We start from the raw sequence: 15,797 nt of genomic DNA on the forward strand, positions 1-15,797 counted from the left end.
CATTACCTTCTGGCAGGCATGAAAGTGCTGGTTCCCTACTTGGCCTTCTTTGATACCACACCAGTGGAGACTGATGATGAGCCATCAAAATGCCAAGTTACAGCCTTACAACGGTGGAAGTTTGGCTTCCCACTCAGCCTTTGCTGGCAAAGGTGGGTGGTGATGTGTTTGGCTGGAGTAGAGCAGTTATTGTCTAAAAGTTTTCTGTCTTAAGTTGCCCCTTTCCTGGTATCAGTATTTCTTTGGCATTTCTGGGTTGCTAACTTGGAGACGTCAACTCCAAGTCTAGAATGAGTGAGGCAAATAGAGCCCAGGGAACTGATCACTATCCTAAAGTCTCTAGTCATCTTTTTAACCCTTTAGAGTCTTCTTATGTTTTTAAACTTATGTTGGCCATGGTTTTTACTTGTACTTAGCAGAAGGAATAGGAAAAAGTACATCTGCTCCATCTTCCCAAAAGCAGAAGGCACTGATTGGGATTTAAAATTATATAAATTCACCCAGCTGGTATGGCTCAGATGGTTGAATGTCAACCTATGAACTATGAGTTCAGGTTTCTATTCCTGGTCAGGGCACATGCCAGGGTTGTGGGCTCAATCTCTAGTAAGGGTTGTGTAGGAGGCAGCTGATCTCATCATTGATGTTTCTATCTCTTCCTCTCCCTTCCTCTCTGAAATCAATAAAGATATATTTTAAAAAATAAAATACTAGTAAAATTATATACATTCGCTAACTTTGATAAAAAAAACTTAAATTTAAAATTTTTAAAAGAAAACCTACAATTTATATCAAAAACTAAATACAGAATGAAAAGCATTATAAGACATTCTCATGTTTTATCTCCCTGGGTTACATAATTTGGTTAATAGCTAAAGAATGATTTTTATTGCATTCTCTTTCAGTAAAATTTTCATGGTAATGATGTAGTGGTTGCAACATAAAGGAAATACCTTAAAGTATAGAGTGTGTTTTTAAATGTGGCCAATTTAAAGAAAGTTTCAAAAGTATAACAAACTTCTATCAGTCATCACAGTATCTTCGTTTAATGGACAATTATATTCTTTCTCTCATTTGTTAGCTTGTGTCCTTACCATTTCTTTATTTGTTGAAGAATATTTATTCCTATAATACTCTTTTAAAGTTTACATTGCTCAGTGTAAAAATTTCTTACAGCATATTTATCATAATCTTGGACCCTTTTAACATTCATAGCAGTGACTGTTCTCATAGAAAGTGATAGTACTGTATCTGTGAGTATTGCATAATGGGCTTTATTTGGTAAGGATGATGTCATTGCGTGGGATAGCCTGAAGGAATTATTAGAAGAACATAAGACTTTTGACTGCTAGCATTTTTAATAAATGCCATTGCGTTGAAAACATTAATTTGTGTTTGCACTGAAGTGAACCTAGATTTTCCTGGCTTAACAGTAGAGATTTGAAATAAATTCTGTCATAATTACATAGTTGAATAGAATTTAATATTACATATTTTTCTCTCTGGGAAAGAGAAATGGAATTAGGAAGAAGTTAATAAATAACTGACATTCTTTGTTACACAGTTTGAGACTAACTTCTGAGAATTGACTTACAAGAATACTTTGAATTTTTGTTTCTGTATTTTCTGTATTATTTAATTTATTGCTGATGTATAGATATATTTATTAAGAAAAGTCCATCATTTTAGAGAGATGTTTAAGGTGTATATCAATAAAAAGAGGCAGCTTACATTATTTTTCATTTTGCATACTACACATTTGGTTTTTTTAAATTGTGTAAAATATACATAACAGCTTACTGTTTTAACCATTTTTAAGTATAAGTTCAGTGGCATTAAGTACACTCATATTTTTGTGCAATCAGTACCCTATACATCTCCCAAACATATTATCCAGTTAGCTCCTCCAACGACCCCCTGGTAACCATTTTACTTTCTGACTCCTTGAATTGGACTATTCTAGATACATGATACAATATTTGTCCTTTTGTGTCTGGCCTGTTTCATATAGCACAATGTTTTCAAGGTTCATCCAGATTGCAGCATGTATTAGAATTACATTCCTTTTTTAAGGCTGAATATTATTTTGTTGTATGCATATAACACATTTTGTTTATTCATCTGTTAATGACTATTTGGGTTGTTTCCACCTTTTGTCTATTGTGAATAATGCTGCTATATGCATTAGAACAAATAACTGTTCCAGTCCTGCTTTCAGTTCTTTTGGGTATGTATTCAGAAATGTAATTGCTGGATTATAAACATAACTTTATGTTTAACTTAAAAAACAACAACTGTTGTATTCTTTTCTACAGCAGCTATACCGTTTACATTCTCACCAGCAATGCACAAGGATTCCAGTTAATCTATATCCTTACCAATACTTGTTATTTTCTGGCTTTAAAAAAAACAGTAGCCATCTTAATTGATGTGAAGTGGTATCCCATTGTGGTTTTGATTTGCATTTTTTTAATGATAGTTATGTTGAGTGGCTTTTCATGTGCTTATTGGCGATTTGTATATCTTCTTTGGAAAAAATGTTCATTCAAGTCCTTTGCCCATTTTTTAATTGTGCTTGGTTTTTGTTGAGTTTTGGAGTTTTTAAAAATGCATATATATTCTGGATATTAATCCATTATTAGATTACTTATTTTATTTTTAATTTGTTGCAGAGGGTTGTTAGTGGTGTGGGTATAATCTGACCTATACTGTATTTATGTTTCCTACATTTCCTCTTTAGGATCCTTTCTTATTCCCTTCATGGAGTCACATTTTAAAAACTACCTCCCAAATAAAATTCATTTATTTAGAAACTAGAGGCCGGGTGCATGAAATTAGTGCATGGGGGAGGGGAGCGGCCCCCAGCCTAGCCTGCACCCTCTCCAATCCGGGACCCCTCAGATATCCCTCTCACAGTCCTGGAGCGCTGGCTCCTTATCACTCACCTGTCTGCCTACCTGTTCACCTTTAACTGCCCCGTCCTGCTGGCCTGATCGTCCCTCACTGCCTCTGTGTACTGGCCTGGTGACCCTTAACTGCCCCCCGCTGCTGGTCAGGTCGCCCCCAACTGCCCCACTCTGCCGGCCTGGTCGCCCTTCACTGCCCCCCCCCACCAGCCTAATCGCCCCCAACTGCCCTCCCTGCTGGTCTGGTCGCCCCCAATTGCCCCCCCCCCTGCTGGCCTGGTCGCCCCCAGCTGCCCCCGCTGCTGGCCTGGTCGCCCCAAACTGTCCCCTCTGCTGGCCTGGTCACCCCTCACGGCCCCCCCCCCCCCCCCGCCAGCCTGGTCACCCCACGCAGCCTGCTGTTTGGTCATTTGGTTGTCCCTCACTAACCCCCCTGCCGGCCTGGTTGTAGGCAGCCATTTTGTGAGGGTGTGAGGGTTAATTTGCATATTATCTCTCTATTATATAGGATAATTAACTTTCCAATTTTTAATAAAAAACATAAAATAGCTAATTAGAGATTTGACTAGCATGAAATATCCGATGTTAGCTTACTGAGTTAATTTTAGCAAATAAGCTTGACCTTTTAATAAATCAGGTATTAGATGTTAAAGATAAAAGCTCTTGGTTTCAAGGAACTTAAATTCTAATGAAGAATTATAGTACAGTGTAATAATTACTATAGTAGAGTAATAGAAATGCAGTCAGAGAATCCTTTGAGTGCCTAGACAAGTCAAGGGGAGTATAATGAGATTATGCTTGAGATGGCTCTTGACTGATGGTCAGGAATTTACCAGGATATTAAGAATGAAAGGCTCGCCCTAACCAGTTTGGCTCAGTGGATAGAGCATCGGCCTGCGAACTCAAGGGTCCCAGGTTCGATTCTGGTCAAGGGCATGTACCTTGGTTGTGGGCACATACCCAGTAGGAAGTGTGCAGGAGGCAGCTGATTGATATTTCTCTCTTGTTGATGTTTCTAACTCTCTATTCCTCTCCCTTCCTCTCTTTAAAAAATCAATAAAATATATATTTTTTAAAAAAGAATGAAAGGGTCACTAAGGTTAAGTAAGAATCACTGGTATATATGATGCTGAAAAACTGGGAGGGAGGGAGAGCCAGCCCCTGTGAATGAGTAGTAGTAAGCTGAGCAGATGTCCTAAAAAAATGTCTATACACACACACACACACACACACACACACACACACACACACAACATATACACACACACACATACACATATATATATTTTTTTTTAACATATATATATGTATACACACACACACACACACACATACACACAGGCAGTCTTCGGGTTATGTCGGACTTGACATACATCATTTCATGGTTATGTCGCCATCTCCCATTTATTTATAAAAAAATGTTCCATCATTTCGACGTATGTACATATGTGCTTTATGTTTTTTATTATTTACTAGAGGCCCGTTGCATGAAATTCGTGCACGTAGAGGGGGGGTGTCCCTCAGCCCAGCCTGTACCCTCTCCAATCTGGGACCCCTCGAGGGATGTCCAACTGCCCGTTTAGGCCTGATCCCGGTGGGGATTGCCTGCCTGCCTTCCTGATTGCCCCTAACCGCTTCTGCCTGCCAGCCTGATCACCCCCTAACCACTCCGCTGCCAGCCTGATTGATGCCTAACTGCTCCCCTGCCAGCCTGTTTGCCCCCAACTTCCCTCCTCTGCCGGCCTGGTCACTCCCAACTGCCCTCCCCTGCAGGGTTGATTGTCTCCAACTTCCCTCCCTTGCAGGCCTGGGTCCCTCTCAACTGCCCTCCCTTGCAGGCCTGGTGCCTCCCAACTGCCCTCCCCTGCTGGCCATCTTGTGGTGGCCATCTTGTGTCCACATGGGGGCAGGATCTTTGACCACATGGGGGCATCCATATTGTGTGTTGGAGTGATGGTCAATCTGCATATTACTCTTTTATTAGATAGGATAGAGGCCTGGTGCAGGGGTGGGGGCCAGCTGGTTTGCCCTGAAGCGTGTCCCGGATCAGGATGGGGGTTCCCTTGGGGCGTGGGGCGGCCTGAGCAAGGGGCCTGTGGTGGTTTGCAGGCCAGCCACGCCCCCTGGCAACCCAAGTGTAGGCCCTGGTATCTGGAATTTATTTACCTTCTACAATTGAAACATTGTAGCCTGGAGTGGAGCCAAGCCTCCTGCTTGCTCCGTGGCCGGCAGCCATTTCTGTTGGGGTTAATTCACCTTCTATAATTGAAACTTTGTAGCCTTAAGCGGAGGCCTGGGCCTGGCCAGGGTGTGCGGAAAGCTTTGCTTTCTCCGTTGCCGGGGGCAACCCTGGCCTGCTCTCTCCAGCTCCGTGGCTGCCGCCATTTCTGTTAAGATTTGTTTACCTTCTATAATTGAAACTTTGTAGCTTGAGTGGAGGCTTAGGCCTAGCAAGGGCAGGCGAAAAGCTTGGCTTCCTCCGTTGCCTGGGAAACCTTGCTCTCTGTGGCTGTAGCCATCTTGGTTGGGTTTATTTGCATACTCGCCCTGATTGGATAGGGAAAATGGTACTACTGCCTCAGAAGGATCATGTTATGTACTACTTTTTATAATCAGGGCAAAAAAATGTAGCTGCCCATACAACAGCAAGATGCCTTTCACCTGTATGAAAAGTATGGTCACTGGTGCATGCAGCATCCCGGATTGCAAGAGGATGTCCTACTGCCGGTTTAGACCTGACATCCCATGAGGGTTCCCAGATTGCGAGAGGGCGTAGGCCAGTCTGAGGGGATCCCCCCACCTCTGTGCACGAATTTCGTGGACTGGGCCTCTAGTAAAGTCATAAAGTTATTGAACAGGTAATGGGACAGATAGACTTAGGAAAAAAGTACTTCTTACCTGCAAAAAAAAGCAAAGTAATTGAAAGCATCTCACCAAAAGTCCTAGAGAAGGAGATTCTCAAATGTTCTAGAGATTAAGACAGTATAAATGGTAGAAGTAGCACTAAAGGCTATATCATATGACCCATCTACACTAATAAAAGAGAAACATGCAAATTGACCGTCCCTCCGCTACGCCCACCAGCCAATCAGAGCGAGTATGCAAATTAACCCAACAAAGATGGCACGGAGTGAAGACTGGAGACAAGCACTGTAGAAGGGAGTGAGCCGGAGCACTCGGCAGCGGAGATAGGAGCGGAGCCAAGGCAGTGGAGATGGGAGCGGAGCCGAGGCAGCAGAGACAGGAGTGAAGCCCGCCTCGGCAGGCTTTGTTCCCTTCTCTGCTTTGCTCTGGCCACAGGAAGCCCTATTCTTGCAGGAATCTTCATGCAATGGGCCTCTAGTTTAAGATAAAAGTTTGCTCTAAATTGTATTGTTTCAGGGTATGGTTTTGCAAACTTTATTGACAGAGTGTGAGATGAGCAGTGTTTCAAGATGAAAGAAAATATTGTAAGAAATGGATCACAGTTTAGGATGGTCTTTATAGACTCTAAAATTGAGTTTGTTTTCCAATATTCTGTGAAACCAGAATCCATTCTAGGCAGAAATTCATGTTCGTTCTTGTGTGAGCAAAGAGGGTCTTTTAAGTTGGTTGGCATTATTTCCTTTCTCTGCATTATTTGAAAAGGAAAAATATGTAATGTATTTGAATGATATCTAAAAATAAGAGGGGGAATTAAATTAGATGGAATATTGCTGCAGTGTGTATATGCATACCCTTTTTCATCATTAAGATCTAAAATTAATACTTAGTGATCTTTGTTGTCATATATATCTTAACTTCAACTAACATATTTCACTACAGATCATCGCATATATTTATGGTGATTTAAATCCTTTAGGTACCCTTTCACATTACTGCCAAAGCAGAACTAGGGTGCCCTTTTCTCCAGCCTTTAATAGCAATTTTTTCACTGCCTTCCAGCCTCCACTAACAGGTCTGGGAGGTCCCTTAAGGCCATTGTCTGCTGCCTCATTTTAAAAATAACAGATGTTTTGGGTTTTTATTAAAGCAGTACTCCATTTCCAGGTACCAGTTTCTGTTTTGCTTTTCTATTGCTGTGTAACAGACCACTACAAAGCTTAGTGGTTTACAAAAAACCAAGTCATTTATTCTGAGACTTGTCAGGATTGGTGGCTTTCCCTTTTGCTCCTAACCACCACTCACCAAGTCTGACTTGCCACAGAAGTTTATGTTATATGAGGGTGAGAAATAGATTCCAAAACTGGGGCACGGAAGTTGCAAGATAAGACTGGAACATGTTGTTGTGCCAGAATATAAGGAAATGCTAAAAAAGAAAATGAAGATGGCATATCAAAAAGATACAAGAGCTAACCTAAAATAGGAAGGGGAATATCATAAATTAAAAACATTTTGTACTTCTGAATGGAAAAAAGTTCAATGTCATTTATATACCTAAAACACTGTTTTTAAAAATACTTTTTAAACTTATTTTAAGAGAGGAAAAGAGAGATGGAGAGAGAGATAGAAACATTAATGATGCAGAGAATCATTGATTGGGTGCCTCTTGCATGTCTCCCACTAGGGATCCAGCCGCAACCTGCGCATGTGCCCTCACCCGCAATCGAACTGTGACCTCCTGGTTCATTGATCGATGCTCAACCACTGAGCCACCTGGGCCAGGCTACACTCTTTTTTTCTTTTTTCTTTTTTACAGTTGTAGCCTATTTCATCTTTTTTAAAATTATAAAGTATCTATAGTTTGATACATATGCTAGTTTTCCCTCTCAGTAGCTGTATTTGATTAATTTTATTTAAATATTTACTTGTTTGGAAAGAAGTTATTTTCAATCCAGATTGTGTATGTAGTATTTATTAAAACAAAACAAAAAATTATAAACATAAAATTGTGATTTTTTTCCCCCCTGTATGTTATGTTATATTCATGTTTTAGATGAAGCTCTATAGGTTGAGGACAGGATTCTGACTCATTTCAGAAAAAATGTAACCAAGGAAGTGAAATACCTGATATTGAATTCAAGACATTAATTAAAAAACTGAAAAAGACGTAAATAAATGGGAAGATATTCCATGTTCATGGATTGAAAAAAATAATATTTTTAAAATGTCCATACTACCCAAAACAATGTTCATTTTTCTGGATTTTTTTAAGTAATTTAGCTTTATAATACAAATGTTAGGCATACTTACTTTAATTTTTTTAACCATATTTTTATTGATTTCAGAGATGAAGGGAGAGGGGGAGAGAGAAACATCAGTGATGAGAATCATTGATCAGCTGCCTCCTGTACACCCCCTACTGGGGATCTAGGCCGCAACCCAATCTTGTGCCCTGACCAGGAATCAAACCGTGACCTCCTGGTTCATAGGTCGATGCTCAACCACTGAGCCACACTGGCCGGGCCAAACTGACTTTAAATAGTCCCTTCTTAAGTTTAATTTGTTGCCTGAAGTCATTTTCGGGGGAGGTTAAGTTTAAATACTTAAACAGTTTGCAATTGAAGTTAATTTCTTTCATTGTTTTTTCAACTTTTAAAATTATACAAATAATATTAAAATAAGGATTGCACTTTGTATTAAATAAATTATTTACAGTTATTTTGTAGGACATTTTTAGTTTTAAGTTCTTGATGGCCTCTTACTTGGGCTTTAACCTTTTCCTGATGACATTTTAACAAGACTGTTTCCCAGCTTCATTTAGTAACTGTCACTTCAGAGTAAAGTAGCTCTGGGGATCACAGGCTAGTGGTACCTGTTAGTTAGAGGGTGTGTGAATCTGGGATCCAGATGAAAACAAGAAGTAAAATTAATGGGGCAATAATCAAAACTTGAGTCCTTAGAAAGAGTTGTATCTGGGGAAATGGTGGTGAGGGATGGAGGGAGGGAGGTGTGTTCCAGACATTGTAGAAATTGCTTCCATTGTTTTGGTATTAATTCTAGCAGCTTGAACTGAGCTTCAGTATGAGGCAAGGTATGAATTGGCAATGAAAAATAATTCACTTAAAGGAACTCCAGCAGCCAGAGAGAGGATTAATAAAGATTATATCTAGAACAAATGACTTCAGTGAAATAGAACTATTGGAAGAGATAGATTACAACTTTAACAAGCAAAACAAATTATCCTGAGATTCTCAAGAGAGACAGTATGTTTCTAGTCATAGCATAAAATAATTAAAAAGTGAGGGGAAAAACTTCTATATATTAATTTGTGGGGAGGATGATTATTTTTGATACTCATATTCATGGTTTGGGACATTAATTAGAGTATATCAAAACAGAAAAAAATATAAAGGAGAAAGAGCACATTGAGGAGATGCACTAACTAAAGATATAATTGAGGAGAATTTCCCTGGTTTAAAGAAGGATTGAAAGAACCTACTGAGTTCCAGAATAGAAAGTTGGGGGTGGTTCAGAGATAAAAAACAAACAAAAAAAAACACAAGCCGCTTACACAGGAAAAATGATCAGATATGTGCTGGACTACCCAGTGTGACACTGAAAACTAGAAGGTAGTAAAATAACATCTACAGATTACTAAGAGAAGAACTGTACCTATTCCTAGACAAAATATAACTCACTTGTTATGATGAAAGCAAGATATTTGCAGATATGCAGGAATTCAGTCCTCTATTAGATAGAGGAAAGTTCTCAGTAAAGGGTTCTTACCAAATAATTCCCAACAGAGACTAAGATGAGACAGAAGAAGAGAAAACAGTGGTGAGCAAATTTATCTCACAGTCTATTTTATTAAATCTAAATGTGTAGTGGTAGAAGGACTGTATTCAGCATATTCCTTTGTCCTCTGCATTTCCTGAAAATCTGCAGCTGATCCAGAAGCTTGATTAGATTTGATTCTTTTCTCTGTGTCAAGACTAAAAGTGATATTCTGTTCTTTTAGTGGGAGGCATATAATTTCTGATTGTAAAGGCAACAGCCATCAATACTCAATTCTCGATCAAATAATTTATTGAGTGTTGGAAAATTGGTGATATTCTATCATTATTTTTCATTTATAACTAAAACGCATGTTATAAATGAGACATTTGGTTACTCAGTTCATATAGAAAAGACAAAGATAAATGTTTGATTTTCCCCTTTGTCAGTGTGCAAGATAATGAATTGGTTCTCTATTACCTTTTGGAGGTGGAGGAGAATATCTCATTATCAGCTTGTATAATTCAATATGTAGGATAGCTTTTAATCTGTTACAGTTATTATCTTTATTGGAGCTCAAATTGTCTCATTTTTGGCCAGTAGGAGCAAAGATGATTCCTGAGTCCTTTGACATGACCCTGTTTATCTTTGACTGGTAAAGAAAGAAATAGTATTTTTTGTTTGTTTTTGTTTTGCTTTGCTTTTCTAAAAATCCTCAGAATGTTGTCTGTTCTTTTGTAAAGGTGGATTTTAGGGATCCATTCATTTCCTTGGATATTGGGTAGTTAGTATGATCTTTGATGTAATTTGTTGGCAGATATGCCTTAGACTTTGTGTTACTTGCAAAGAACAATGGTTTTATTTTTTAGTATATGTGGAGACTCAAGAAGAATCAGCATTTCCCAGCAACAGGTGTAGAAGCATAAATTAAAATGGTTTGTTCTATTAATAAAAATTTGAATGTTTATTTTGGATCAATCTCCACAGTAGGAAATCTTGGTAATTCAAACATTCACAAAAAATGCCTATTTAAAATTTCAATAAAATGAGTTCCAAGGATTGATTTTAAACTTTATTTTTTCTTTCAGATCTGTCACGAAATCGCCTCTCAGAAATTCCCATAGAAACATGTCATTTTGTTTCTCTTGAGAATCTCAACTTATACCAAAATTGTATTCGGTATATACCAGAGGCAATTCTAAACCTACAAGCTCTAACATTCTTAAATATTAGGTAAGATGTTGTTTCTTTTTTTTTTTTAATATTTGATTTTATGTGACCTTATCAATTTTCTGCTCCTTCTTACTAAAGTTTACATTATCTTTTTATATCAGCAGTTACTATACATGTTCTTAGGCTAAATTAACAGTATTTCCTATGTCCCTCTAGTTTCTCCCTCTGTCTTTGCAATAATTGACAAACTCTAATAATAGTCATTAGCCTAATAGGCTTGCAGTGGTTCTCCAAATAACTTCGTTTGGTTCTTGTGATTATGTATTTTTATGTATTCAGTTCTGAATGTATAATTGCATTTCAACTCATGTACTTACTCCATTTTTTCACATCTAAGAATTCTTTGTTATTTTATAAGTTTCATTGGAGAAAATTAGCAAATGAAATACCCTTTGGAAATATTTCTATAAGTAATCATTTTATTATACAGTTTACGTACTTCTAAAACTCATTTTGCCTCTTCGTGTATACTGTAATGGTTAGGAGGGAATTATACCCTATTTTTTAATCATTTTTTTCTTAATATAAATTAACTTCAATAAAATAACATGTTGTATTTATATAGCACTTTATTATTTACAAAGGTGTTTTATGGTACAACGTAGAGGAGAAGTTAAGATTCTCAATTTACAAATGAATCTATATAAGATGCAGATAGGTTAAATGCTATGCCTAAAAATTACAAAGCTGACAAGTGAGGAAATGTAGGCTACAACTCAAATCTTGAATTCTGTTTGTTTCTTGCAAGACTTATATTTGTTATTTTACTGTGTATAGAGTGGGAAAGATGGAAATTTTTTTCTTGAGTAATGGGCTCTGAATCTTCTTTTTTTTCTGCTTACCCATTTTAGTCGGAACCAACTGTCAACACTGCCAGTACATTTGTGTAACTTACCATTGAAAGTCTTAATTGCTAGTAATAACAAATTGGTCTCACTTCCAGAAGAAATTGGACATCTCAGACATTTAACAGAACTTGTAAGTTAATATTTTATTTTTTGATTTTTTACAGAGAGGAAGGGAGAGGGATAGAGAGTTAGAAACCGATGGGAGAGAAACATCCACCAGCTGCCTCTTGCACACCCGCTACTGGGGATGTGCCCGCAACCAAGGTACATGCCCTACCGGAATCGAACCTGGGACCCTGAGTCCACAGGCTGATGCTCTATCCACTAGCCAAACCGGTTAGGGCAATATTTTATTTTTTGATTGTCCCACATATCCATAGTAATACCCTGTTCTTTTATATGGTAAAGATCCATTATTGCGGTGTATTTTTTAGTTATTTTCAAGTATTGATAATAAAGTTTCACTGATTGTTCAGTACTCAAGGGCTTCAGTACAGAATTAAGAAGGAACTGAAAGTACAAGTCTGACAGGCTCACATGGAATGGGGAAAGGTCATTAAATTAGGTTCTAATTAATATTAAGTGATTTCTGTTATTAAACTTTTGAGGTATAAGTTAATAATTCATTTGAACTTTTCAAATTAAATCTTGTTAATATCAATATTCTGATTTTTGGTTAACCCCCATTGGTAAATGGACACTATAGAGGTCAGACTTACCTTTTTTTCCTTATATGCTATCTTTAGAACCTATCTCCCATTCTAAAGTAAGCTATTCTTTTTTTTTTTTTTTTTAATATATCTCTATTGATTTCAGAGAAGGGAGAGGGAGAGAGAGATAGAAACATCAATGATGAGAGAGTATCATTGATCGGCTGACTTCTGCATGCTCCACGCTTAGGGATCGAGCCTGCAACATGGGCATATGCCCTGACCAGGAATCGAACCGTGACCTCTTGGTTCATAGGTCAATGCTCAGCCACTGAGCCACATCATCTGGGCAAACTATTCTTTACTGCCTTCTATTTCTAAGAACTTGAACCCTCACCTACCACTCCTTGTTACTCTTGAGTACTTTTGTTACGGGCATGGCAATAAGACTTTTCTCTTTTAATCACCACAGTTACATTATTAATTGAATACTATAATTATCGTATTACAGTTGAGGAAACTAGCACTCAGATAGGATAAGGCCCAAGGTTCCATAATTGAAGTAGAATTTGAAAACACTCTACCTTAACTCCAAAGCCATGTTTCATATTTCTGAAATGGTCAGATGCAGTTATGCCCATTGAGATTTGGGAGTATAGTTCAATGTACGTTTATTAATAATAAAGATGAACTTCACAAAAAACAAACACTATACACATATACTCTAATTGGACTACATATTAGCTAACTTTTTCAGGTAGATTTATGAATATAAAGGTCACGTAAAATTCACAAATATATTAAATCTAGATACTAGACCACTATTTATTTAGAGCCAATTAGATCTAGGAAATAGTTCAAAAATGTATGTTTGTTGGCATTTCTTCAGAGCTTGGGTTAATAACATGAACTAATAGTAAATTATACTCGTGATTGAAATTCTGATTTTCAAATCTTTTAAACTTTCTATTCCTACTTATTGAATCCTCAATACTTAAAATATAGATATGTCTTGCAAAAGGTACTTTCAGATTTCTACCAGAGTGGTGAGTTAATATCCTAGTTATACAAACAGCTTGTTGCAGAGTAACAATTAGTAACCTTAAACTTACTGATTCATACTTGATGGTCTTTCTGCACTATTCTTATTCATTTCTGAGTGAAAGTAAACTGTCTTTCAACATATACATTTTCTGAGAGAAATATTATAGATTGCCATTACCTCTGGCTCAATTTTCCGACCCTTTCAATTTCTTTTAGAACTCTTTTAACTTTTATGCCTAGAATATTGGACTAAGAAGTCTAGCTTTTGATTCTACTTCTGTCACTAATTGATAGAAAAATAAAAGTAAAATTAATTTTTCTAAAAATGTTCTGGGAAAATTTTAAAATAATATTTGAAGCTTGTTGAATTTTTTGATAAGTGGTCTTTTCTTTCTTTTTTTTTTTTAAAATATATTTTATTGAGTTTTTACAGAGAGGAAGGGAGAGAGATAGAGAGTTAGAAACATCAATGAGAGAGAAACATCAATCAGCTGCCTCCTGCACACCTCCTACTGGGGATGTGTCCACAACCCAGGTACATGCCCTTGACCAGAATCGAACCTGGGACCTTTCAGTCCACAGGCCGACACTCTATCCACTGAGCCAAACTGTTTAGGACTAAGTGGTCTTTTCTAATAGTAAGTCTGTTAATATATTTTTTACTCCTATATTGGAGGAATTTTAGGTGTTAATGTGGCATCTTGACACTTAATAACCTAGGCAGCTTCTTGATGCTACACATGGGTGTATAAATTATTCTGGCTGGTCTCAGAATTATGGAATCCTGGATATATCAGGATTAGAACCTAAAGTCATCTCTTTTTAGAACCAGTGGAATCAGAATCAAGCTATTACCAAGATAACAGAAGGCCTACCTAATATATATATATTGAAACCAGGTTGATCAGATGCTAATAAAGCAGTATCTATTTTTCCATATCCTTTTGAGTTATGTGTACTTTGTCATTTCCTCCTCACTTTGAATTTGATAAGGAATGATATGAGTCATCTTCAATGTATCTTTATCTTATACTAGAGGCCAGGTGCACAAAATTTGTGCACTCAGGGGCGGGGGCCCTCAGCCTGGCCTGGGTCCTCAGCCTGGCCTGCACCCTCTCGCAGTCCGGGAGCCCTCAGGGATGTCCAACTGCCATGGAGGCGGGAGAGGCTCCAGCCACTGCCGCTGCGCTCACCAATCATGAGCCCAGCTTCTGGGTGAGCAGCGCTCCCCCTGTGAGAGTGCATTGACCACCAGGGGGCATCTCCTGCATTGAGTGCCTGCCCCCTGGTGGTCAGTGCACATCATAGTGATTGGTCGTTCCACTTTTGGGTCGATTTGCATATTAGCCTTTTATTATATAGGATTCTTGACCAGTTGAACTGGTATTTTAAAAATGGGATTTTTAAAAAATGTATGTGGACTTTTTATTTTTTAAATTGATTTAAGAGCGGGAGGGGGAGAGAGAGAGAGAGAGAGAAAAAAAAAAGATCATTTTGTTCCACTTAGAGAGAGAGAGAGAGAGAGAGAGAGAGATCGCTTTGTTGTTCCACTTACACATTCTGTATGTGCCCTGACTAGGGATCGATCCTGCAACCTTGGCATATCAGTATGATGCTCTAACCAACTGAGCTAGCTGGCCAGGGCTTGAAAATAGGGGGACCCTTTCCCCCTCTCCACGTGGGAGTACATTCTGTGGGACTCTTTCCCCTCTCCCCATGTGGGAGTCTGTACTTGTTCTTCAATAAATCTCCACCTTTGCTATACCATCTTCTGTCCGTGGATTCACTCTTCGACTCTGGCGGACGAAGAATCCGGGATCCAGTCCAAAAATTCCATATCATAAATGACACAGGTCAGTAAGCCAGGACAAGTGGGATAGGGAAACTGTGATGGTTAAATAGCAGTTTGGAGCCATCTAGTAAATCCTATCTCCCCAAAACCAAGGACACTTAAGAGTAAATGATTTGCCCTAACCAGTTTGGCTCAGTGGATAGAGCGTCGGCCTGTGGACTGAAGGATCCCAGGTTCGATTTCAGTCAAGGGCAACAACCAGGGTTGGGGGCTCAATCCCCGGTATGGAGCGTGCAGGAGGCAAAGGCAACCAATCAATGATTCTCTCTTAACATTGATGTTTCTAACTCTCTTCCTCCCTTCCTCTCTGAAATCAATAAAAATATATTTATTTTTTAAAAAAGAAAGTAGGATATTCTTTCAAATAATTTTATAGTAATTTTTATCATTTTTTCTTCTAGCTTTATTAGAACAATATAAAATATTGTCCTACATCGATGTATTTATACTTTTTCCTTTTTTACCTTTTTCACCTGCATTTTTATTGATCTGCTATCCTATGCCTACCTGCTTTTTAATCATTTAATTTTAATTCTCATAAAATTAATGTAGGTATATGTAAAATGTATAGAATCAGTCAGAAGACTACATTTTTATAATTACTAGTAAATGCTTTTACAAACTACGGAAT

General features: G+C 38.0%; 1 protein-coding gene across 1 annotated transcript in view; it reads left to right on the forward strand.

Moving 5' to 3' along the window:
• LRCH3 (leucine rich repeats and calponin homology domain containing 3) overlaps positions 1 to 15,797 on the forward strand; it is a 101,801-nt gene that overhangs the window by 25,138 nt on the left and 60,866 nt on the right. Inside the window, 2 exon segments of the mRNA XM_054713894.1 lie at positions 10,628 to 10,772; positions 11,624 to 11,750. Of these exon segments, the coding sequence (XP_054569869.1) occupies positions 10,628 to 10,772; positions 11,624 to 11,750 (272 nt within the window).

This window comes from Eptesicus fuscus, chromosome 3 (genome assembly GCF_027574615.1).
Source record: "Eptesicus fuscus isolate TK198812 chromosome 3, DD_ASM_mEF_20220401, whole genome shotgun sequence".
Lineage (NCBI taxonomy): Eukaryota > Metazoa > Chordata > Mammalia > Chiroptera > Vespertilionidae > Eptesicus > Eptesicus fuscus.